This window comes from Panicum hallii, chromosome 1 (assembly GCF_002211085.1).
Source record: "Panicum hallii strain FIL2 chromosome 1, PHallii_v3.1, whole genome shotgun sequence".
NCBI classification, from domain to species: domain Eukaryota; kingdom Viridiplantae; phylum Streptophyta; class Magnoliopsida; order Poales; family Poaceae; genus Panicum; species Panicum hallii.
This window is the reverse complement of record NC_038042.1, coordinates 46,982,014-47,006,344: the sequence shown is the minus strand read 5'-3', so window position 1 is coordinate 47,006,344 and position 24,331 is coordinate 46,982,014. Positions and strand designations below refer to the sequence as shown.

Here is a 24,331-nt window from a genome sequence, read left to right as displayed (position 1 = left end):
TGGTGTTAAATTGGGCGGTTCTCACAGCGGGTATCAGAGCCAGGTTTCCACGAAGTGAACTTAAAAGTTTGCTAAAAGGGGGTTGAGAGCGAAATAAAATTGAATACTTGCATTAACATTTATTTTTCTAAAATTTGAACTTAAGGATTGATTGCTAACTTTCTCCCTTTGTCTTAGAGCTATTATTCTCTCTAATGCTTCACCTGTCAATTAAATATGCTTAATTTCTTATGTTTTATTGAATAGATGGCCACTTTGATCATGGCGACTCGCGCTCCGGACACGATCGGGTTCCCGGCGATCCTCAACGAGATGTTGAGGAGCTCGCACTACTTTTTCCAGCCCGAGTATGAGGTCTATGCTCGCGGCTGTGGTGTTGGTTTGGTGGACTACATGGCGAGCCTCCACCTTGAGCCAAGGTGGATGGTGGGAGCTGTGAGGTACAACTTCCGCGCCTGTGGTACCTCCGTGCAGATGGTGATTCAAGAGGTGGCACGTGAAGCCATCGCCCGTCTTCGCCACGAGCACCGTGAGCTTTGGGAGGCTCCGTTCACCTACCTTCCGGTGAGGGGACCGGAGGATCCCATTGCTCATGTTGTCTCGCCTCCGATGGGACCGTACACTCTGGAGACGTGCATGGCGGACACCATTTCCGCCTACGAGATGGCGCACCGGAGTTTGGTATGGGAGTTGGAGGAGACAAGGAGTCGTCTCGTCCGCCTCCAATACCAAGTGGAGCCTTACCTTCGTTCGATGAAGTTGCCAAGGAAGATCATGGATGATTGGGCACGGAACACACCGCATGAGGAGGCGCCTCTGTCGCACCGCTTTCCGCATGTGGTGGGTACTTGGGCCGAGGCGCGGGGACCGTATAATCCCATTTCGATGGGGTTGCCCGTGCGTCGGTTCCGCATGGTGCCCGCCACCCGTGCGAGTCTTTTGGGGTTTCCGGAGCCTTTTGACCCATGATGGCTTATCGATTAGAGAGAGGGAAAGACGCCCATTAGTCCAAGTGCTAGTAGGAGGGACGTGGCACTTGGGGTAATGCGGTTGTAAGGTGGAACTAAGCGCTAGAACGTTAAGACGCGCTCATTTTGTGATGGTTAAACTCTTTGGATGCTTGTGAGTTAAGGACAAGTTAATTGCATGATTATGGTTATGCCTCGACGTGTTACTAGTATTTTAATTATGTGAGTTATTTGAATGTTTCATGCGTGCTTCCTTAAGAAGTTATATATGAGCCCTATATTATCATGTGGAAACGATGTGAGGTGACGACATATTGCACTCATATGTTGCATGCATGCACGCATACACATATAACAATTATAAATCATGTGGGTGACCGTTTCCCGTCTTTCTTGCTCTCTAAATCTGCCCTAGTGACTTTGAATGGTGATGGTCAAATCTTTGTCACTCGTCACATTATTATATTTTTCCTTGATAGTTACCGTTCGAATCTCGATCTTAAGTCAAGTCATTATCTACGCCTTATCATTCCATCGTTCTCCTTAAGATTATCATTTCTTCCTCGGTTGCTAACTTATCTTAAATTCTTGCTAGGATGAATTTGCGTTCGGGAACCGGCGCGAACCGCGGGAACGGTTCGGGTGGGAATAACAACAACAACAACAACAACAACAACAACAACAACAACAACAACAACAACAACAACAACAACAACAACGATCTTCCCGGACCTCCCGTCCACCCCACTTTCGCGGATGTGCTTGCCCAACAAACTCAACTACTTGGGCAATTGGTCAATCATATCGGCAACTTGGGCAACATTGGAGTCCAAGCGCCTAGGGAGGAGCCGCAAGTAAACAAGTTTGGGGATTTCTTCCGCACCAACCCACCAATCTTCCGTGGCTCCAAGGATCCTCTTGACGTGGATTTTTGGCTTCACGTCATTGAAGAGAAGCTTAATCTCATCCAATGTGATGAGCATGACAAGGTCTTATTCGCCGCTCACCAACTCCATGATGCCCCGGGGGCTTGGTGGCGGAATTGGAAGGCTTCTCAACCCGCCAATCACCGTTTCACGTGGGAAGGATTCCGGACGGCTTTTCGCTCCTTCCATATTCCTAAAGGTATCATCGACATCAAGAAAAAGGAATTCCTCAACCTCACCCAAGGCCATCGGGATGTAATGGCCTATGTCAATGCCTTCAACACTCTATCACAATATGCACCCGATGAAGTGTCCTCCGATGCCAAGAAGCGGGAGAGGTTCTATGACGGCCTCTCGGAAGAGCTACAAGACAAGCTATCCACCACCAAGTTTGATGATTTCAACGACTTGGTGAATATTGCTATCCGTGCCGAGCACAAGATGAAGAGACTCGAAGCTAAGCACAAGCGTCCCGCTCCTACCTCGGCGGGTGGTAGCTCATCTCGCCCACGTGTGGGGCCTCAACCTCCCCACCGCGCGCGCCGGGTGCGCAACCACCGCGCCCGATGTGGGTGGTACGTCATCCTCAACCACCTCAAGGACAACCCCCAAGGCCGGCTAATGCCTTTTGGAACAACCCAAGCGGCGCTCCAAGGGGTCCGTGCTACAATTGTGGTGGCACGGGTCACATCTCCAAATATTGTCCTTCACCAAGGCAAGGCGGCACCTCCAATGCACCAAGACCGAACAACCCTCCACCGCAAGCCCCACGCCAAGGAACCAAGCCATCGCAAGCTCCTAAGCGTGGCCGTCTCAACTACACCACCGCGGAAGAGGTTCCGGACGATGCCGAAGTGCTCATGGGTACGCTTCTTATAAACTCCCATCCCGCCCTCGTTCTTTTCGATTCCGGAGCAACCCTTTCCTTCATTAACAAGAAGTTCATGATGCATAGCAAACTCCAAATGCAAACCCTACCACAACCTTACCACATAGAATCACCGGGTGGGGAAATCGTCTCTAAGCACTTTGTAGATAAAGTCCCGATTCTTATTGAGGGAGCCACTTTTCGAGCAAATCTTCTCATCCTAGATAAGCTAGGCTTAGATGTAATTCTTGGGATGAATTGGTTGGGAAAACATGATGGGGTTATCAAATGTGGGCCACGCACCATCGATCTCTTGCACCCCTCCGGGGATAGGGTTCTCCTCTCTCTCGCCACAAAGAAAGCTTGTCTCTATTCCTTGGCGGGTACCGAAACCACGGCGTTGGAAGATATTCCCGTGGTTTGCGAGTATCCGGATGTCTTTCCGGAAGAATTACCGGGCATGCCTCCCGATCGTGAGGTGGAGTTCGTTATTGAATTAATGCCCGGGACGGCCCCCATTTCCAAGCGTCCCTACCGTATGCCTCCTAATGAGCTAAGAGAATTGAAGGAGCAACTCAAGGTCCTTTTGGATAAGGGTTTTATTCGTCCGAGCTCCTCTCCTTGGGGATGCCCGGCTCTCTTTGTGAAGAAGAAGGATGATAGTCTACGGATGTGCGTCGACTACCGTCCGTTGAATGAGGTCACCGTCAAGAATAAGTACCCCCTCCCTCGAATTGATATCTTGTTTGACCAATTATCGGGAGCTTGCTACTTCTCCAAGATTGATCTAAGGTTGGGGTATCATCAAATCAAAATTCGTCAAGAAGATATTCCAAAAACGGCTTTCTCTACTAGATATGGTCTCTATGAATACACCGTCATGTCCTTTGGCCTCACCAACGCCCCGGCGTATTTCATGTACTTAATGAATAGTATCTTCATGGAGGAACTCGATATCTTCGTGGTTATCTTTATTGATGATATTCTTATCTACTCGAAGACTCGGGATGATCATGCTCACCATATCCATGTTGTGTTACAAAAACTTCGGAAGCATCGTCTTTATGCTAAGTTTAGCAAGTGCGAGTTTTGGCTCGAAAAAGTATCCTTCCTTGGTCACATTCTTTCCAAGGATGGCGTCGCCGTCGATCCGAGCAAGGTGCAAGATGTTCTTGATTGGAAGCAACCTCGAAGCATCACCGATATTCGGAGTTTTCTTGGGCTTGCGGGATATTATCGCCGGTTCATAGAAAACTTCTCAAAAATTGCCAAGCCTATGACCGAATTGTTGAAAAATGGGGTCAAGTTTGAATGGTCTCAAGCTTGCGAAGAAGCCTTTCAAACTCTTAAAGATCGTCTTACTACCGCTCCCGTTCTAGCTCAACCAAATATTCACAAGAACTTCGATGTCTATTGTGACGCCTCTCGCGTCGGTCTTGGTTGTGTTCTTATGCAAGAAGGCCAAGTGGTGGCTTATGCCTCTCGTCAACTCAAGCGTCATGAAGAAAACTATCCAACCCATGATTTGGAGCTTGCGGCCGTGGTCCATGCTCTAAAGATTTGGCGTCACTATCTTCTTGGGAATCATTGCAATATCTACACCGATCACAAGAGTCTTAAATATATCTTCACCCAATCCGATCTCAACATGAGGCAACGTCGATGGCTTGAGTTAATCAAAGATTATGATCTTGAAGTCCACTATCACCCCGGCAAGGCGAATGTCGTTGCCGATGCGCTAAGCCGCAAGGCTCAATGCAATTGTTTGACCATGGGACCTCCTCTTCATACTCTTTGTGATGAATTCCGGAAACTTGAATTAGGAATGGTCAAGGAAGGTCATCTCGGTGCTCTTATAATCAAGTCCAATCTTTATGATCAAATTAAGGAAGCTCAAAGAAATAACAAAGGTATGGCCCGAATTCGTACACTCATGAAGGAGGGTAAAGCTCAATGTTTTTCTTATGATGATCAAGGGGTCCTATTCTTTGGGAAACGTATTGTCGTGCCTAAGGATCACAACTTGAGGCGCTTAATTCTTGACGAGGCTCATAATTCTCAATTCTCGATTCACCCGGGTAGCACCAAAATGTTTCAAGATCTCAAGCAAAGATTTTGGTGGACTCGCATGAAGCGGGAAATCGCTCGATATGTCGCCGAGTGCGATGTTTGCCAAAGGGTTAAAGCCGTGCATCTCAAACCGGCCGGTACCCTTCAACCGTTGCCTATTCCATCTTGGAAGTGGGAAAATATTGGAATGGACTTTATCACCGGGTTGCCGAAGACTATTCACGGGTATGATTCTATTTGGGTAATTGTTGACCGCTTAACCAAATCGGCTCATTTTCTTCCGGTCAAGACTACCTACCGAGCCAAGCAATATGCGGAATTGTATCTTACTCGCATTGTATGTCTCCATGGTGTTCCTAAAACAATTGTCTCCGATCGTGGTCCGCAATTTGTTGCCCACTTTTGGAGAAGTCTTCATGAAGCCATGGGAACCGACCTCACCTATAGTACCGCTTACCACCCTCAAACCGATGGCCAAACCGAGAGGGTGAATCAAATCCTTGAAGATATGTTACGGGCTTGTGTTCTAGTATATGAGAAGAAGTGGGCCACTTGTTTGCCATTTGCGGAATTCTCTTATAATAATAGCTATCAAGCAAGTATCAAGATGTCCCCCTTTGAAGCTCTTTATGGACGGCGTTGTAGAACGCCCATCAATTGGTCCGAATCCGGGGAAAGGCCTTTCTTTGGCCCGGATTTGGTGAAAGATGCCGAAGACCAAGTTAAGATCATTCGCGAAAATCTTCGCATTGCCCAATCCCGTCAAAAGCTATATGCCGATCGTCGCCGTCGTGAACTCCATTTCAAAGTCGGTGATTATGTCTATCTTAAGGTCTCTCCTTTCAAGGGTACTCGTCGCTTCCGGGTCAAGGGTAAATTGGCACCTCGTTTCGTCGGACCGTTCCAAGTCACTAAAAGGATTGGAATGGTGGCTTATCAATTGGATCTTCCCCAATCACTTTCCACCATTCACAACGTGTTCCACATATCTCAATTGAAGAAATGCCTTCGTGTTCCTACCGACGCCATCGACCTTGAATCACTCAATCTCCAAGCGGGTCTTACCTACGAAGAGCATCCTATTGCCATCCTAGATCATGTGGAAAGGAAAGTAAAGCGAAGCATGGTGAAGTTTGTGAAAGTTCAATGGAGCAACCACTCCGAAGACGAAGCCACATGGGAACGCGAGGATCGTTTGCGTCAAGACTACCCCGACTTCTTCTTCCAATGAGTGAGTCCTCAAGCTTCTCCCACCGCACCCAACCTTCTTTAAGAAGTTCATCCTTCTAGATATCTTATATGTGTACACAATCACAATCGAAGAGAAATTAGGGATGCCCTACCACGCCACCCTACCCATGCTTTGTGCGTCCTTTCTTCGATGTTTATCTTGTCTAGGTGAATATGGCCCTATTACACTCGAAGACTTATCGTTCTCTATCTACCAAATCTCGGGACGAGATTTTCTTAAGGGGGGAGATTTGTCATGACCCAAATTTTAAAAGCACGGGATTAAAAATTAAGCAACATCATCATGAGCATCATCCAAGCATTATGGAGCATCATATGCACTTAATTACATGTTGACCATCCATTTTCTTGTGTGAATTAGGTGCAAGTTGTGAAGTAAGTTTAAATTTTGCTATGTAGCTGTGCCCCCAAATATTTTATTCAAATACTAGATTTCAAATGGTGAATTGTGGATATTTTTATTCAATTTTTGGATGTCTCTGCCGAGCCATAAAATTCTTGGAAAGTGTGAAAACTGCAATGTTGTTTGAATTGTTGTGAGCAATCCATAACAGATTTTTGAGCTCTTGTTGTTGCATTGTGTTCTTGATGATTTAATCTTGCTTTGGTAAAATTTTGGTGAATTTTGGAGCCCGGGAAGTGCACGTTTTTGAAATTACAAGTTGAACCGTTGCCTTTCCCTTTTCCCCTCCTCCCGGCCCCACCGGTCAGCCTCCTCCTCCTCTCCTCCGCGCGCCCGGGCCCGCGCGTCAGCCACCCCCTCCGCGCCGCCCGCGCCTCTGCGCCCGCCCGTTGGGCGCCCGCGCGGCGCGCCTTTTCTCCTCCCCCGCGCTCGCCGTTTCCTCTTCCTCCTTCCCCATTCAAACCGCACGCCCCGCCCCTTCCTCTCCCTCCAGTCCGAGCCGCCGCTCGCCGCCTCGCTCCGCCCGCCGGCGCTGCGGGTGAGTCTCCCCGTCGCGCCGCGCCCCTCGTGCGCGCGTCGCCCCGCCTGTTCGCGCCCCCCTGCCGCCCTCCGTTGCCGGCCGTCGCCGCGTCGCGCCGCGCCGCGTGCGCGCGCGTTCGCGCGCGGGCCGCGCCGTGGGCGCGTGCTGGCGCCCCTCGTGGCGGGTCAAGGCCGCGGCCGGCCTTGACTCCGCCTGGGCCGCGCGCTGGCCGCCTGGGCCCACCTGTCGGTGCCCAGGGGTGCTAGATCCGGGTGGATCTAGCGCCGGCCGCCTCGTTTCCCGTTATCATTTCATGTGATCTTGTTAATTGCATAGGAAATGTTGTAGGCCTCCAAAAATTGCGAAGTTTGTTTTGTTTGAATCCTCTATAGTAGATCTGCTTAGATAAATTAAGTTCATGCATGTTAGAGTTCTGTATTTTAAGTTATAAATTATTCTTGTTAAACCAAGTTAATCCTTAATCTTATCTTGTGGAGCTCTAAAAATGTCAAACTAAAGTTTGTTATATTCCCTGTAAAGTGCTTTTTCTCATAGTGCTAGTTGTGTAATTGTTCCAGTACTGTTTGATAGGTTTTTAATGTGTTTTTAGTTTTGCTGCCTGCAATCTTATAAAATGAATATCTTTTGATAGAAAATTGATAAAATGGTAAAACCACTTCTGTTATCCTTTTTATCATGTCTTGTACCTCTGGTAATTTTATTAGGATTTTTGAAAATGTTTTGCATGGCTTGTAAGATTTATCTTGAGTTTAGCTGCTGAAAATTGTAAATATCATAAGTAATTCTACAAATAAGTTTTTGATGCAAACTCAACTCTCATGAGTTTATTTTGATATCCTCTGGGTGCAGAAATTAAATCATGATTTGTTCTTGTTAATTTGTTGCATGAGCGAGTTTGCCTTCGGACTTAGGATTTAAATTAGTAATCGAGCTTGTAGTGCCATGATGGTATTGCTTTCGTGTTGATGTGACATTTCTCTTCTATTGTTATATCATTGCATATCATCTCATTTTCACATCATTGGCATCATCCTAATGCATACATTTCATTCATGCATTTTAGTGACCGAGACGCCGGAGGACGTACCCGTTGAGCCCGCCGAGTTCGTTGAGACCGAGCCGGGAGCCGAGTGTGTGGTTGAGCAAGAAGAGAACCAAGGCAAGCAGCTAAGCATGATTCCTTGACCTATTTAACTTGCTTAAATTTAGTTATTTCACTTGGGTATCTATGCTTATGATAAATACTTATCTATTGCATCGTTGGTCCTATTTTCATGCAATGTCCTCCCTTGATTTGTATATCCATGTCCTTGGCACACGTAGCTAGTTGCAACTTAATTAACTAAATGCTTAGTTGTGCTTAGAGTTGGTATATATCTTGTAGGGAAAGTTGGAATAGGATCACTTGTTTCACCACCTATGATTATCTTGAGCATAGTATCCGGTGTCGGGTTGTGGGTTGGATCGGTCTAGTTGGAAGTGTGGTGTTGGGTTCGAGCGGAAGGTAGGGCCTAGAGAAAGGAGTCTCGGAGGCTTAGTCCGCTTGAACCGATTAAGGACCGTCCGTGGATGACCTTGGAAATTGAGCACTTATCGTACTACCACATATCCATTCATGGGGTGGATAAACCAAATACCCTCTAGTTTTAATCGTTGATGCACGGTCCTAGATGCGTGGCCGTGGGGCTTTGTAGAGAGCCTTAGGGGTGTCCCCGGTGGACCTAGGTAACTCTCCGCGCAAGTTAGGCGTGATGTTCAACGGTTAGAACTCGTCGGGAAAGGTTGACGCGAGTACCCCCTCACCCCACGTGATCGGTTGGGTGAGTCGCATGGTCCTTGTGTCGTGTGGGTAAAGTTGTACACCCTTGCAAGGTTAATAAATCAATTCGAATTGCCGCGCTCTCGGTTATGAGCAAGCTCAAGTTTCGACGAATTCTTCGTAGTTGTATCGATCTTGGTCGTATGTGGTTTATGATGCTTATGTCACCTCTTGTGGTTGGTCAATGTTTAACTAAAATTTTATGGTGGGTTGGGCAAGATAATAAAAATGCTAGGATTGCTAGAATAGGTTTTGGTTAGGAAGTTCATGCTTATGCTAACAACTTAACCCTAAAGCTTTCTTGTGAGCCCTCATTTGCATACTCCTTGTTTATTTATTCGCGTAAGTCTTGCGAGTACCTTTGTACTCATGTTGCTATGTTTCTTAACTAAGTTGCAGGTGAGCCGGAAATTGTTTTTGGCCACTTCTACCCCGCCGATCCCGGTGTGGGCGAGGAGTAGGTCCTTGTGGTGTCGACGGCGTCCTTGAGCAAGACTCCGTCTCGTTGCGCGTTTTATTTTTCCGCTGCGTACCCGTCTTTTGGGAAATTATCTTGTCACACTAAACTTCATGATCTATGTCCCTTTTATTTTGGATTGTGAGCCCAAGGCTTGTAACTCGTGTTGAACCGTAATTTCAATTTGAACTTGCTGCTTAAAATTGCTCTTTGTGGTACAATGGCGAAATACTAGATTGTGAACGGTATGTGTATATGCATGATCTTGGGCATATGGTGGAGCACATACCGGGACTACCGGATTTAGCCTCATTTTGGGTGAATGTCGTGTTGGTCGTCACGATTTAGATGTGGGTTAACACGTGGCACGCCGAAGCGCGAGCGCGTGTTAGCTCTCCTCTTAATTATAACGACCGGCGACTCGTCTAAAATGGTGTTAAATTGGGCGGTTCTCACAAATTGGATTTGGATCAAGCCCAATCCATTCCAGGAGTACCTGCAGCTATGGAAGCGGTGCTCTGAAATTTGCATGGATGTGTTATCAGAATTACGGTCCCGTCCTCCTGGCGTTCAGGACTCTTCGCGTGAGGCGCTGGATCCTATGGACTTCCATGCGGCGTGTTACATATTTCAGTTGCTTTAAGTTAGTTCCACGCGGCGGTCCATTAGGGACACGTCCTAGGGTTGGAGCACGACTCCAGCACCCCTGTGGTCGCCCTCCCATGTTCATATATTTGGAACAAAACTCGATACACGGCCCATTGGGCCAAAATAAGATGACGCAGCACCTGGACAGAAAATATCCGTGAACGAAAATGATGACTAGGGCCAACTCCGAAAAGATATGGACGTGAGCCTAGATCCGCTTGAAAGTAGACTTGATAAGCTTTCCATGAAGTCCAAGAATGTTCCAATCAAAGTCCGTATGTAGTCGTAGCAGCCGTTACAACTTGGTTCTATCCTGCAGTCCGAATCCAACATCCAAAACGTGTGGATTTGGACTCTTTTCTTTCCTTGCACCAAAAGTGACGTGGTGGCCTAGTAGAGAACATTGGAAACATATGGAATTGGTCCTCAATCAACTTCTTTGGTTCTCCATGCCTTCCATGTGTGTTTAATACTCTTTTTGATCCATGTATGTATTTATAAAAATAACAAATGAAAACATATCATGGCGAAGCATCAATTCATAAAATTTATCAAATACAATCATGATAAAGAATAATTTCACCTTTGAATCAAAAGTTTCTAATGGTTGTATCCAAGCATGTGATGTCCTCATCACACATATCTAGTCATCTTGAAGCAGCTCGCCTACACCCTCTAGAGCGTAAACTTCGCATTTTACAGGTAATTGTTCTCCCATTCCGTGTGTGATTTACTAAAGTAACTTTTTGCTATGTTGCACCAAGTTAAATTGTTGCTATATTGCACCAAGTTATACTTACTAGAGAAATTTTTGCATCCTGCTGCCAAGACTGCATGTGAAAATTTGCTTTTTCTAGGACCATGCTGTGAAAATCGCTATTTAAAACTTGCTTAAAAGGCATACACAAAATTTGGTCTTCTTATTGTTGTTCTTTTGTCTTTTATTCATTATTTGACATATTAATTACTCAGTCCATTTTTAAAACTATATGACGTTTAGGACAAGCTAATTAGCTGATTTTTGGAATAATTAGCTTGTCCTAAACCTCATATTTTCAGAGGGAGTATTTAAAATTCTTAATGAATGTTACTATACACATTACTATTGTAGCCTGCCACATTTTGAGATATGTTCGTTTTCGCATGTAATCAGTTTACTGTTCTCAGCTCTTTATCGAGTCATGTCTTTGGTTCCCAGACTGCTGTAGAATGCTGCGGTAATGAGGGATCATATGCAAAGGAGTTTGGCATAGAAATTAAGAAGCAGCTTCTGTCACTGATGCTCGTGTGCTTCCTCCCCCTTGGGTAAATGTCTCAGTTCGTGGTTTGCATATGCTAATTTTCCGTTTCTATTGCATATTTATTCCCACAATTTTGACTTGTATATAATGCACCAGCTTAAATTCCATTACACTGGCATGATCGAAAGATTCTTGCCACGAGTAGGCAAATGGAATATGATCCGTAAGGTATGCAACTGATATGTAAAATATTTTTCTTTGCATTCTTGTTATTCTCCATCCAAATTGTTGTTATTCACATAAGAACTCATGGAAAATTTTATTGTACCTAATATTGCATAAAGCTGTAGATTAGTTTCTTACTAATCCTTTTCTTGTAGAGAATGTACGATGGTGGGAGAGTGAGCAACTGGACATGTGTGAACTTCTCTTGTGATGTGGAAGACGAAATCGTTAGAAGCTTCTGTCATGAGCTGGTTGTTGTGTGCCAAGCATCTGGGATGGTAATTTTCTACTTGATCAACTCTTTCAAACAGTAATTACAGACTTCTCTTTCTGATTGGCCGTTCTTTATCCTTGGCCTGTAGGACTTTCTGCCCGATCCTGTGCTTCCTGTGGTAACTGCAGATCCTAAGGATGTAGAACGAACACTCAAGTCATTTCATAAGGCCATGAACATGCTCAAACCACAGGCCAGAGAACTTGATCTGCTGATTGTAATATTGCCCAACAATAAAGGCTCTCTTTACGGTACCTTTTCTTAACTTCAAAACACACTTGAGCATTCACTGACTAATATCTACAAGTAATACTCCTATCACTCTTTAGGTAACCTCAAAAGAATATGCGAGACAGAGCTTGGACTGGTGTCTCAATGCTGTCTTGCAAAACATGTTTCAAAGATGAGAAAACAGTATCTTGCCAATATTGCCCTTAAAATCAACGTTAAGGTTTGTTATGCTCTACCATTTGTCTAGCTGGTAATGGAGGTAAGTTGATATTAGTGTGACACTGTAGGTAGGAGGAAGAAATACTGTACTTAGTGATGCTCTTAAAAGGAGGCTACCCGGTGTTGGTGACATACCAACTATTATATTTGGTGCACATGTTATGCATCCTGGGACAAGTAATAGTCCCTCCTCTATTGTTGCTGTAAGTGCATGTTACCACTCTACTTGCCTGGAGCGTGCCTATCTGGACATGTAAGGATCCATCTGCTATATGTGATGCCATTCTTCGTGCAGATTGTTGCTTCTCAAGACTGGCCAGAGGTTACCAACTATGCTGCATTAGCCAGTGCGCAGGCCAATGGGCAGGAGTTGATATCGGATCTTTTTGAAGTCCCCCATGTCGATGAAACTGGGGCCATGTCCGGTGGAATGATCAAGTATGATCTTATTTAATCTTAGCATTTCAATATGAATTGGAGGTGGGTCCATGGTTTCTGAATAAATTCTATTAAACGTGCAGTGAACATCTCATTGCTTTCCATAGAAGAACCGGACTAAAGCCTGAAAGGATCATATATTACAGGTTTAGTCCCTGTTTGACCATCTCTCTTTGGTGCTGTTCTCTATGTGCCCGGTGCCCCCTCCAGTCACAAGCAAATTTCATTTGGATATTAACATGGGTTCCAACATGCATCTTTGACTACTACTTTATACTTTAATGTATTTAATAAACATAGGTAAAACTATAATACTATGAAAAGCAATTTTTGATGGAAAAAGATCCGTGGAATCTTCAAATTTTAAGTCTCAACACATAAAACAGATATTGATAGCCAAAATCTAGAAATGTAGATACTTGTGACTGCAGGGAGCCCAAAGTTTCACGTGTTTTTTGTGACAGGGGAAGTATTTAACATTTCCCTTTCAGGGATGCTGTGAGCAACAGTCAGCTCTATCAGGTGATGTGGCAAGAACTTGTTGCCATTAAAAAGGTGAACTCATTTTTTCTCAATATTGTGATGAACTTATACACTGTTTCTCTGAAATGACATTTTTGTTCCATATAAATGTAGGCATGTAGCTACCTGGAACCGGATTATAATCCGTCTGTGACCTATGTGGTGCTCCAGAAGCATCGCCATACACGGTTTTTCTCTGACAGCAAGCATAACCAGAGTTTTGATAGTAGTGGAAACGTATTGCCTGGTTAGTTGTCGCTTGACCCGGTTGTTGTTCATTGACAGCAGACCCTAAACGTCGTTTTCCTGAACTAAAGGTCGCTGTTGATCTTTTATATTTCAGGAACTGTGGTTGATTCAGATATATGCCATCCAAATGAGTTTGGTTTTTACCTGTGTAAATCGGAACTAGGTTAGTTTTCTCTACCCAAATAAAATTTAATTGTGTGTGTGCTAATTGCCAGTTAAAATGCCATCCTTTTAGGGAATGATCCAACCTGTGCATTATCACATACTGTGGGATGAGAACAGATTTACAGCTGATACTTTCCAGTGCCTGACAAACTACCTGTGCTACACGTAAGTATCTCTCGCTAGCGTGTTATATGCATTTCACATCAATGATCAACACTTGCAGACCTGTCAACTGGCCATAGCCCTTTGTGTTTGCAGCTACACCAGGTGCACCCATTCCGTATCAATCGGTAAGCGCAGGCCGACTTTTACCATCCTATTTTACCTGCTATGGATGAGGAAAAAAAGGATTTTTTCTGTGTGTTGCTTACTGCTGCAATGGGTTAACTAATTGTCGGAACTCTGCAGTGCCTCCTGTGAATTATGCTCGTCTTATGGCGAAGCGGGGTCGATTGTACTTGGAACCTACGGCCTCTGGGACAGGAGATGAAGGCCATGCTCCCTCCCCTTCTGAAGAGTCTAGCAGTGTCGTGGCTAGGTTTTGCTGTGCGAGCAACCGAATACCCGTCCTATTATTGGCCTGTTGTGCGAAGAATAGAGGGTGAAAAGTCAATTAAAGGATAAAAAAAAAGAAACGGTTGTAATGGATGCGGCCCCACTATCAGATTCTACATGAGTCGATCTCGGTCGCCGAAACAAAGCTAGTTTATTAGGAGGCTTCTGAGAACACGCTGATCTCATCGCGTGGCCTCAGCCACTGACGTAGCGTCCCCACCACGCAGAGGGAGCCGGGGCCCCACGCCCCCTGGCGAGTGGCATTAACCGACCCGGCGGGGAGGCGCGCGCGCGCGCAGCAGAGCAGACCGACCGCGCCGGCGCAGGAAGACAAGTAGTCGTAGCCGCGGCCTCCTGCTCAATTAATTACCTCGCGCGCCTCGGGGGCCGAGCTCCAGCCCCGCTGGGAGGAACGGAGCGCCAGAGCACAAGGCGATGCCCTTCTGGTGCCCGGGGAGGTGGTCCAGGCCGAGCTCCAAGCGCAAGGACGGACACTCCGCCTCGGCTTGCTGCTCGCCGCGCCACTCCGTCGACGCCGTCCCCCCACCGCCTACGCGCCCGCCAGCGCGTCGCCGTCGGACCAGTGGGAGCGGGCCTGGGCGCGCAGCCTCGGCTCCCCGGCGCCGCGGCGGGGTGCCGTTAGGGCCGCCGGCGGCTGCGGCTCGGTGCCGGGGAGAGCGGCCGCCGGCCGGGGCTTGCCGCTCCCCCGGCCCGTGTACCGTTCTGCGCCGCAGCTGCTGGCCCCTCCATCCCGCGCGGATGCGCCTTCCGCGGCGGCGGCGCGCGGGGGCTCGCCGGTGTCGAGCGGGAGCTCGTCGGAGTCAGACGAGGCGGCGGACACCCGAAATCACAGGTACGAATTGTCGCATTTGCGCGGGATACGTGCTGATTCGGTACGTTTCGTTCATCGCCGTAGACCGTAGTTCGAGGGTTGTGTTTGTGTTTTCTGCAAAAACAATGCGATCAGTCTATGGGGTTGAACAATTACATCGATGAAGCTGTGTGGCGAATGTGGTTGCCAAATGTCAGTGACTCAGTGGTTTTGGAGTCGAGCGCCATGACCATTGACTAGGAGTGGGGAGTGAGGCTTCGCACAAATTTCTGCCGTTGACCCCTTTCGCGCTTGTCATTTGCCGTGGACACGGGGAGTCAAGGTCAAATGCGTGTCATCCTGTGAGAAACTGTAACCAGTCGTGTTTTAGTTTGACAAGTTAGTCTTGCAGAAATTGTTGGTGCATGCTTATCAATTGGCATTTGAATTACTAGTTCGCTGCTATTTTAGTTTCTAGAATTCCTCTGCAAGCCAATTTATTGAACTGAATTTTTTAGAAGACCATTTATTGGATTATTTACAACTGGTATTCAAGATTTTGTTGGCATTAATGTTAAGTATCAACAAAGTTGTATTATAAGGCCTTATGAAGATTGGATAGTTCTTGGTGGAGGGTCAAGTTTTTTATTACATTAGCGGCTATTATCACTTGATATATGACCATTATAAAGGGTTAAATGCCTTTTATGTTTTTACTATGGATATCATGTTTTAGTATTCTGATGCCTGAGCACAAGAGTAAATCAATTGGTGTTTTTTTTATAAAATCTCTCAAATCATCCAAAGTCTCCAATCCACGATCAGGATTATTTTGTCTTTGAATTTTCACACTTTTTTATTTATTTGCCCTTGACCCCTTGTCAGACTGTTTATTTGTTTTTTAATCTACTTTTGCCTCCTGACAGTCTAGTGTTACGGTCTATTGTTTAATCTGATATTCACTATTTATTGGTGCAACCTTTAGGTATACAGATTCAACTATCTATCCTGGAGCAAGAACCATGCCACCTTATGAACATAAGTGCACGATGGAAGAGAAAGACCTTGTTTCACGTAGTGCTCCCCGTGAGCACCATAAGTTTTTTGATGTGCCTGTCACCAATGACAGAGAAGTGCATTTGAAAAACCTTGAAGCTTCAACAAGTGGGGCCTCATTGCATGGTAGAAGTTTTCATAAGGATACACGTCGTGCAAGAACAAGGAGTCTTTCCCCAAGCCCAAGAAAAAATGCTTTTGCTTCCAGTTATGCAAGTCCAGGAGATCTTGGGTTTAGTCCAAGGTCATCGGTTAAGAGGATGGATGATCTGAAGAGCCTGTCTCAACCCTTGCCTCGTCCACCAGCGCCTATTACTTGCTGCCCCATTCCTTCATCTCTCACTGCTTCCACCCAATCCCAGTCAGAGTGGAAAAAGGGGAAGCTGCTAGGTAGTGGCACATTTGGTCAGGTTTACCTTGGATTCAACAGGTATGAATGACTTTATGTATCATTTGAAGTTAAAATTAAAGTTCAGTTCAGGTCCTTCATGAATTGATTTTTTATACTTGAAGATAAGAAATATTAAGAAAAGACAGATTCATTTTTTCATAAACTTTTGTATCCAAGTGGGACAATTTAATCATCGAAGTTTCTCCATATAGATTCAACTCTGTATAACACAACTTGCTATAAGTCCACCATTTTTTGTCAATGTTTGCATGCCAATTTGTTACTAGGTGTAATCTAATATGCAAGTTTGTTTTATACTGTCATGGGTCATTTGGACTGCCATGTCAAATTCAGTGAGCTAAAGAAGTTAGGAAATGATAACTTTTGGTATTTATGCTTTGTTTTCTTTAACTAAAAAATGCTACATGTTGCGCTTCATTTTATGACGCGAAATGAAATCTGAGAACTATTTCTATGTATGGCTGCTGTACTCTTGACTCTTCTATCATTAGCATCTTGTGATTGATCTTAACCATCTTTTATATAGTGAAAGTGGGAAGTTTTGCGCAACAAAGGAGGTACAAGTTATTTTGGATGATTCAAAGTCAAAAGAACGGCTCAGACAATTGAATCAGGTCATTTTCTGCCCCTATTTCATTGATAATTTTCTGTAGATCAAAGGCATGTATTAATGTAATACCTGTACCATGCACTTTCCTAAATTGATGTGAATCATGATTCATGAATCCTGTTAATTTAGTTTAGTAACTTGTATCATTCTTTTATCACAGGAAGTAGATATTCTTAGACAACTCTCACACCAAAACATTGTGCAATACTACGGAAGTGAACTGGTGAGTTCCATGCAGCAACTGATAACCATACCGTTTGAGTGCCGTGCAGCCACAAAATCTTGTTTGTCCTGTCATATTCTTGTTATGCATACTAGCCTATCAACCTGTGCTCCCCCACGGGCTAATTAAAATTAATATAAAAATAAGACTTATAGCTAATAATTATAATTATCTATCCCATGCTCTCTTTCATCTATTAAATATTCTAACGTACAATACTCTAAAGATACATACTCACCATTATCTAGTTGTGATATGTTTAGTTAGTAACAATATTTTTCACTTTGTATCACACCTCCATATGTATTTGATATGTATTTAATTGAACCAACTGTTTAAGCTATGTGAACAACATAAAAATTGGTATTGTTATATCTTCCCCCATACATGACACGCACCATGGGTAGTATTTTTATATAAGCAATAACATAAATAATATATTAATAATGATAGACATAGTAATTTAGAATTTTATATTGGTGCACTTTAAGGTTTTGTTATAATTATATAACTTAGATTCAGATTTAGGCTGTGTTTGGTTCAGCTTTCTGAACCTGCTTCTGCTTTCAAAAAGCAGAAGCTGAACCAAAGAGGTTCAGCTTTTCTGCAGCTGCTTTGAAAAAGCTGCTTTCCTGTAGTACAAATTTGAAAGCAGGTTGTACCCTGCTTTTGCAGCTTTTCCGAATTTGTGAAAACTACACACCTACTATTGGTCACGTATATACCCTTTCAATTCTTTTTTATATATAAGAAAATAAAGATTTTTTCATATATACGAAAATAAAAATAAAAAAGAATACAAAAAAATTAACTCCAAATATTTTTATATATATAAAAATAAAGATTTAAAGGAAAAATAATTTGGTCATCATAAAAAAATATTGTATACTGTCAATTTGCATAAAGACAATATATAACTTTTTCACAGTCGATAGCTCACAGCAGTTTGAACCAAACGACTTTCAGCTTTTTCACAGCAGGCATCTCACAGCAGCTTTTTCACAACAGACATCTGACAGCAGCTTTTCACAGCTCACAGCTGAACCAAACACACCCTTAGGAGCTACTTTAACTTTTAATAATGACATAATTAGATAATTTATATACAAACTTAGGGGGGTTATTTGACATTATTTTTATAATAGCATATGTGGGTAATTTGCATGAAGATTAAGGGGTTACTTTAGATTATTTTTTTAATGGCAGAGGTGTGTAATTTAGATACATGTTTATGAGGTTACTTTAGCCTATTTTCATAATGGCAGAGGTGGGTAATTTATTAGAAAAAATAACAGATCAAATGACTATTATGATTAGTTTGTCGGATTGATTGTCGGATGTTTCTATTTTTTATGTGAATTTCTAGGATTTCTCTATTTTTTTTAGAGTGTTCACCTAGGATCCTAGGTGGCTTCACGTGGAGGCTTCAAAAAGAGCCTCCAATTAGTAATAGTAAAATTGCTTTCGTTGAACTTCTTTCTAATTGTTTCACCCATTAAGGCTAATTCATGACTGGGTATAACAAGTTGCCTTTACTTTCTGCCCGAACTGCTCAATGCTGATTATTCTTAGACTTTCCTAACATTTTATGATTTTTTGGCAGACTGATGAGGCACTCTCCATCTATCTTGAATATGTTTCTGGAGGTTCGATCCATAAATTACTTACAGATTATGGTCCTTTTAAAGAGCCTGTGATTCGTAACTATACTCGGCAGATTCTTTCTGGACTTGCCTACTTGCATGGTAGGAAAACTGTGCACAGGTAATGTGAATTATATTACACTATCACTGTTTTCCAAGTTCAATTGAATAAAAGATCAGTATATCACTTCATAATGCTTTATTTGGCAGAGACATAAAAGGAGCAAACATACTTGTCGGCCCAAATGGAGAAGTCAAACTTGCTGATTTTGGCATGGCTAAACATGTATGTAGATTCTTTCATTTTCTCCCAAGAGGTTTGTGTTTTTGTGCATGTGTATAGGAGCATCATTGGAACCTCATTCACCACTGCACTGGCATGTTACTAACAGACAATTAGTTTGGCTCCACGGCCAACCAACCAGATAGAGCTCAGGGAGTCATATATTTGTATGTCTTGCAATCTTGCATAAATTATGCTGGTGAGGTGTGGATGTACACCCCTACCACCCAAGTTCAATTACTCTTCAACTCGAATCTGGGTGCCTATTTTATTCTTAATGAAAAAAACATGCATTTTGCTCTTCCTTGATTGGATCATGTTCCCCATATGATGAAAACATGACTCCGGTTGCTACTGGAAGCTCTTTTTGCAATATAAAAGCCAAAACGAGATACTTTTGAGTTTTTGTCCTACATCTCACATTATTGCATATATTGAAGCAGATAACATCTTGTACTGAAATACACTCGTTAAGAGGAAGCGCATACTGGATGGCTCCTGAGGTATGCTGTTTTCTAGTGATGATGTTTGAAGAGCTTTGCCAATTTTTGTTTTGCGGATAGAGATTTGCCATGTGGTTTCCTACTCCAAGAAAGATTATGTGAAATACTTCAAATTCTTCAGGTCATAATGAATAAAAATGGGTACAGTCTTGAAGTTGATATTTGGAGCCTTGGGTGCACAGTTATTGAAATGGGAACTGGGAGGCATCCTTGGCATCCACATGGAGATGTATGTGTATTCCCTCTTTGTTACATTTTACTCAAATATTTCCATCCAATTTAGATCAGTCACTCTGCTTAGTTAAAGTCACTAGCACCTGCTTCATACTTTTATAATGTTAATGGCCATTTTGTCCCAATACATGGTCTTCAGGTACCTGCAATGTTTAAGATAGTTAACACTAAAGATATACCAGAAATCCCAGAGAGTTTCTCTAAAGAAGGGAAAGATTTCCTGAGTTTGTGCTTAAAGCGTGATCCTGCACAGCGCCCCTCTGCAACTCAGTTGCTGGGTCACCCTTTTGTCGTTCAAGACCATCAAGCAATAAGAGCGACCAAATGCAATATTAGCCAGTTGAGAAATAGACTATCTTTACCTGCTGAGGCATGTCATAAAAAGGTGACTTTACCTGTTTATTCTTTTTTAATAGATTTTCTCTCTCTTCTTCATAGGCTTTTCCTGTCATGTCAATGTTTGGTTTGCAAGGATTCTTGATACTCGCCATTCCTTAAATTTGTTTGCAGTACATCATAGAACCTTCATCGAAGAGAAGCATTGCTCCTCTGCGAGGCATTGGAGGATTAAGAGGACGAGGTTTTACAGGGTTTTCCTCAGCATATCCTTCGCCCAACAAAACCTCCAGGTATATGAACATGCATTTGCTGACCATCCTTTCTTTCCAGCTCATCCAATCATACCTGGCATCCTGACTGATGAGTGATGACCACTGTCATCCTGCAGCAGCCGTATTGATGTGAGAGCAAACATGTCTCTCCCAGTGTCGCCATGCTCAAGCCCGTTACGGCAGGTGAAGCAATCAAACTGGAGCTGCGTTGCTTCCCCATCGCACCCGGCATTCTCCTCAGGATCTGCAGCCTACAACCCAGTCAGTTACATGCAGAACCAGATGAGAGGAAGCGACCCAGTTCCAGATCCTTGGCACGGCATCGACCAGAGACCACAAAGCCCATACGGTTCCCCAAAGAGATTCTGATTCTCATCTGTAGAGTTGTTGGAGGCTAGGATTTGTCGATATTTTTTACAACAAAGTCAGGGATCCGTTGCTGTTTGTGCCCATAAGTCCTTTTGTGTCTAGGAGGATTCTTGATTCCTCGTGATCTGATCTATTGTATAGATGAAAAAGGAAGGTGTAACTGATGATCGTTAACTGTATGCGGGTGTTGTAAATGGTCACTGTACATGCTGTAGATTAGAATAACACGTAGCGATGCCGAGGATTGTTTATGCAGAATAATGATGTGTTTGTTGTTCATACAAAGTAGTCACAAAGAGATACACTCCACTTGCATGTTTATGTTATGACTGGTGAGGTATGAGCCTTTGACCAGGCACATGAATATCATAGGCTGTGGCTTCTCTTTTCAAAGGTTACTAGCTTTATCTGCTTGTTCAGAGGGTGGAGCTGGTTAATCTTAAAACTCAACTCTGGTCGCCAAAAACAACTCAAAACGCCTAGACCCACTGGAGTTGTAGGTTTGGTGTGATACATTGCATGTTGACAAATGACATCGTATCATATGTTGTGTCATTTCATCTCATCTAATATTGGGGCATATTTCTACGTATGGCCTGCTCTCAAGCAGAAACATGTTATGGATGGAAAGCCATCTCCACGAATCACAAGATTATCTCCGTACAGTTTTTTGGACGATTAAGTAAATTAATAACCCCCATGAACTGAAACGCGTGGAAAAAAATCTTCAGCATTTCCTTAGTAACAGAAAAATAGAATTGTTACTAAAAAAAATAATTTTGCGGTGAGCGTGGATCGAACACGCGACCTTCAGATCTTCAGTCTGACGCTCTCCCAACTGAGCTATCCCCGCTAGCGGTAAAATTTCTAACTTTTATTTACTTATTCAAAGATCAAGCATGGTCTACCAAACTCGTGAGTCTGTACGTGTCGGTGTATATGGCTCGTGGAAAAGGTAGCCATTTTACAGAGCGGATCATCCTCCTACTCACGCTTAGCTTAGTTCCTCCAAAATCTTAGCGAAGTCTTCGTTCCAATTTTATCTGAGAATCGCTGGATGGATCCAATCCCAACGGCCCGGCGCTCCCAGGTCCCAACTGGAGGCGGTGCGCAACGCGCGGAGAGACCGAATCGAGTGGAATCCTTGCCGCATGTGACGCGATCCACGCGACGCGCGAGTCCCATCCCAGCAGGAAGGATACGGGAGGAGACAGACCGCCCGCCCCCGTGCTCCGGCCTCCTCACCTCACCTGGCCGTCAGTCCCTACTCCCAAAGGCGTCGGACGTGCTCCCCTGGTTTTCCCTGTGCTGTGCATCGGGGGTTTCATTCAATTCGTCCCTTGCCTGTTACTACTAGCCTGCACATTTTATAGAGTGTGTCCAGGGACTGCAGATCAAGTTTGAGCCGTTGGTACAGGCACTTTTCAGCGCTTCTGTCACTGTTACAGTGGGGAATGGCGCAAGTGCCTTGTTCTGGGCTGATAATAACTGGATCGAGGGCAAGTCTGTCGCACAGATCGCTCCTAATCTGGCTGCACTGATCTCCAGCCGTGTTGTGCAGCGAAGAACGGTGGCGCAGGCATTGACTGACCGTCGATGGAGCAGAGACATCAACGGAGGTCTGTCCATTCCGGTTCTCATGGAGAAAATTCGCCTATGGAACATGCTGGCCGGTTTTCACCTCAGCGATGCTGCGGATTCTTTCCGGTGGCGTTGGACCGCTGACGGTAAGCTGGTAACTACACGGCGAAATCAGCCTACGCTGCGCTGCACCAAGGGAGTGTGCGTTTCCAGGGAGCCACTCGCATATGGAATTTGGACGGCAAGGTGAAGTTCTTTATCTGGCTAGCAGCACGGCAAAGGATTTGGACGGCGGATCGAAGGCGTCGACACGGCCTTGATGCTCACGACACCTGCTGGTTTTGCGACCAAGAGCCGGAGACTTGCGGCCTCATCGCTTGACGCTTGGCTTCTTTGGAAGGAGCCGAACGCCCGTCTGTTTGATCGGCGGCTTTCGACCCCTGACCAGCTCTTGGAGACGATCAAGACGGAGGTCAAGCTTTGGGTGGAAGCTAGCGCCAAGAGGCTTGGTTGTTTGAAGCGCGAGTAGTAGGATTTTTTTTTGTAATGCTAGGCCGGAGTCTTTTCCTCTTTCTGAACGGCTCTTTTGGGCTGTTTCAGCTTCTTGGGTGGATTGCCACTCGGCGTAGGGCTTGTATATAATTTTTTTCTCGCTTTCTGCTTAATGAAAAATGCGCAACTCTCCTAGATATTTGAGAAAAAAAATAGAGAGTGGGGAGGCTGGAGTAGGTTGGGGTGTAGAGCTGCAGGGGCAGAGCTGTTAACTCTGATCAAGGAAGATTCCCGCGTCAATGCAGTGCTGGTGCAGTGCAGCAGAAGAAGGTGGGCAGAGGCGGAGCCAGCAATCAAATTTAGGGGGCGAGCTAAGCTATATCAAATCAATAAATAAAAATCTATATGTACTGGTGTTTAGAATGTTGGAATCAGTAAACGTATTTTTTTCACACTCAACAACGATCATAATGTGCGCTCCAAACGAAAACATGAGAAACAGCTCTTCTGGACGTAGTGCTGTAGCGTGACACAGTTCCAAACAAGCCCAATAATAATTGTGGTTGTAGAATGTATAGTATGATAAAATACTTATTTATATTGTAACGTAGCATGAATAATTATATTTTACCGATATCAGCTGATGGCCAAAAGATGAATAAACTGCCAGTACTTTTACAGTTTTAGCATAATGTGTAGCTTATCTGTAGAAAAAATAATTTGTATGTTTGGTAAATAGAATAGTTAAACATGAAATTTATATCTATAAAAATCTTATAAAAACCTAACAGTACTAGGTTCTAGGTTCTAATAATTATTAGAAATTCTAATTATTAAAAATTCTAAATGATTTAGAATTAGTCTAAATCAGTAACCTAAGCTTGTTTATCTGGATCATTAGGGCGGGGGCCACAAGTTAAAATCCTGAGCAAGGGTCGTGCTCTCGGCTCGGCTGCTCGTTCACCGTGCCCTCGAGACCCGAAACCCCCAACCCTGATGGCTGATGGACAATGTGCTTTGCTATCTGTATATGCCTGAATGCCTGATACGCTGGCTAGTATTTCAGTTTGTAATGCGTAAATTTCATGGCGATCTAGTTGGTTGGGACCTGGGACTATGTTTTATCTCTCCTCATAATGAAAACCGTAACCAAAACATTCGCGTAAAAGAAACATAATAGAATCATAGCGATGACTGAATTATGCAAAAAGAAAAACTGAATGTGGTTCAAAGCCAACCACAAACCAACAGGCAAGAGACCTCTCTATCTATGAGCTGAAGCATGTCTCGTATCTAAAAGTCTGAAACTGATAAATGAATATGAACTATTGTACGTTCACATGAATATTGCCCCGGCGCTGCACAAGCAATGCGGCGACCACAAGCCACAATCATACACCCCATTCATAACAACTGTTAGCGGCCACTAGAGA

The 24,331-nt window shown here is 44.1% G+C and overlaps 1 protein-coding gene, 1 non-coding gene and 1 pseudogene across 2 annotated transcripts; 2 read left to right on the top strand and 1 right to left on the bottom strand.

The window, feature by feature from the left end:
- Positions 1-2,152: 2,152 nt before the first annotated feature.
- LOC112897600 lies at positions 2,153-15,142 on the top strand (annotated as a pseudogene).
- On the top strand, positions 14,795-21,083 carry LOC112895053 (mitogen-activated protein kinase kinase kinase 3-like). The gene is made up of 11 exons (XM_025962926.1): positions 14,795-14,923; positions 15,867-16,367; positions 16,876-16,963; positions 17,120-17,182; positions 18,786-18,946; positions 19,036-19,111; positions 19,552-19,611; positions 19,733-19,840; positions 19,985-20,230; positions 20,356-20,474; positions 20,576-21,083. The coding sequence occupies exons 2-11, from the start codon at positions 15,904-15,906 to the stop codon at positions 20,823-20,825; spliced, it is 1,635 nt and encodes a 544-aa protein (XP_025818711.1). The 5' UTR covers positions 14,795-14,923; positions 15,867-15,903; the 3' UTR covers positions 20,826-21,083.
- Positions 21,084-21,605: 522 nt separating this feature from the next.
- Positions 21,606-21,678, bottom strand: TRNAF-GAA. The gene has a single exon. It is a non-coding gene; the product is annotated as a tRNA-Phe (tRNA).
- Between the last annotated feature and the right edge of the window lie 2,653 nt (positions 21,679-24,331).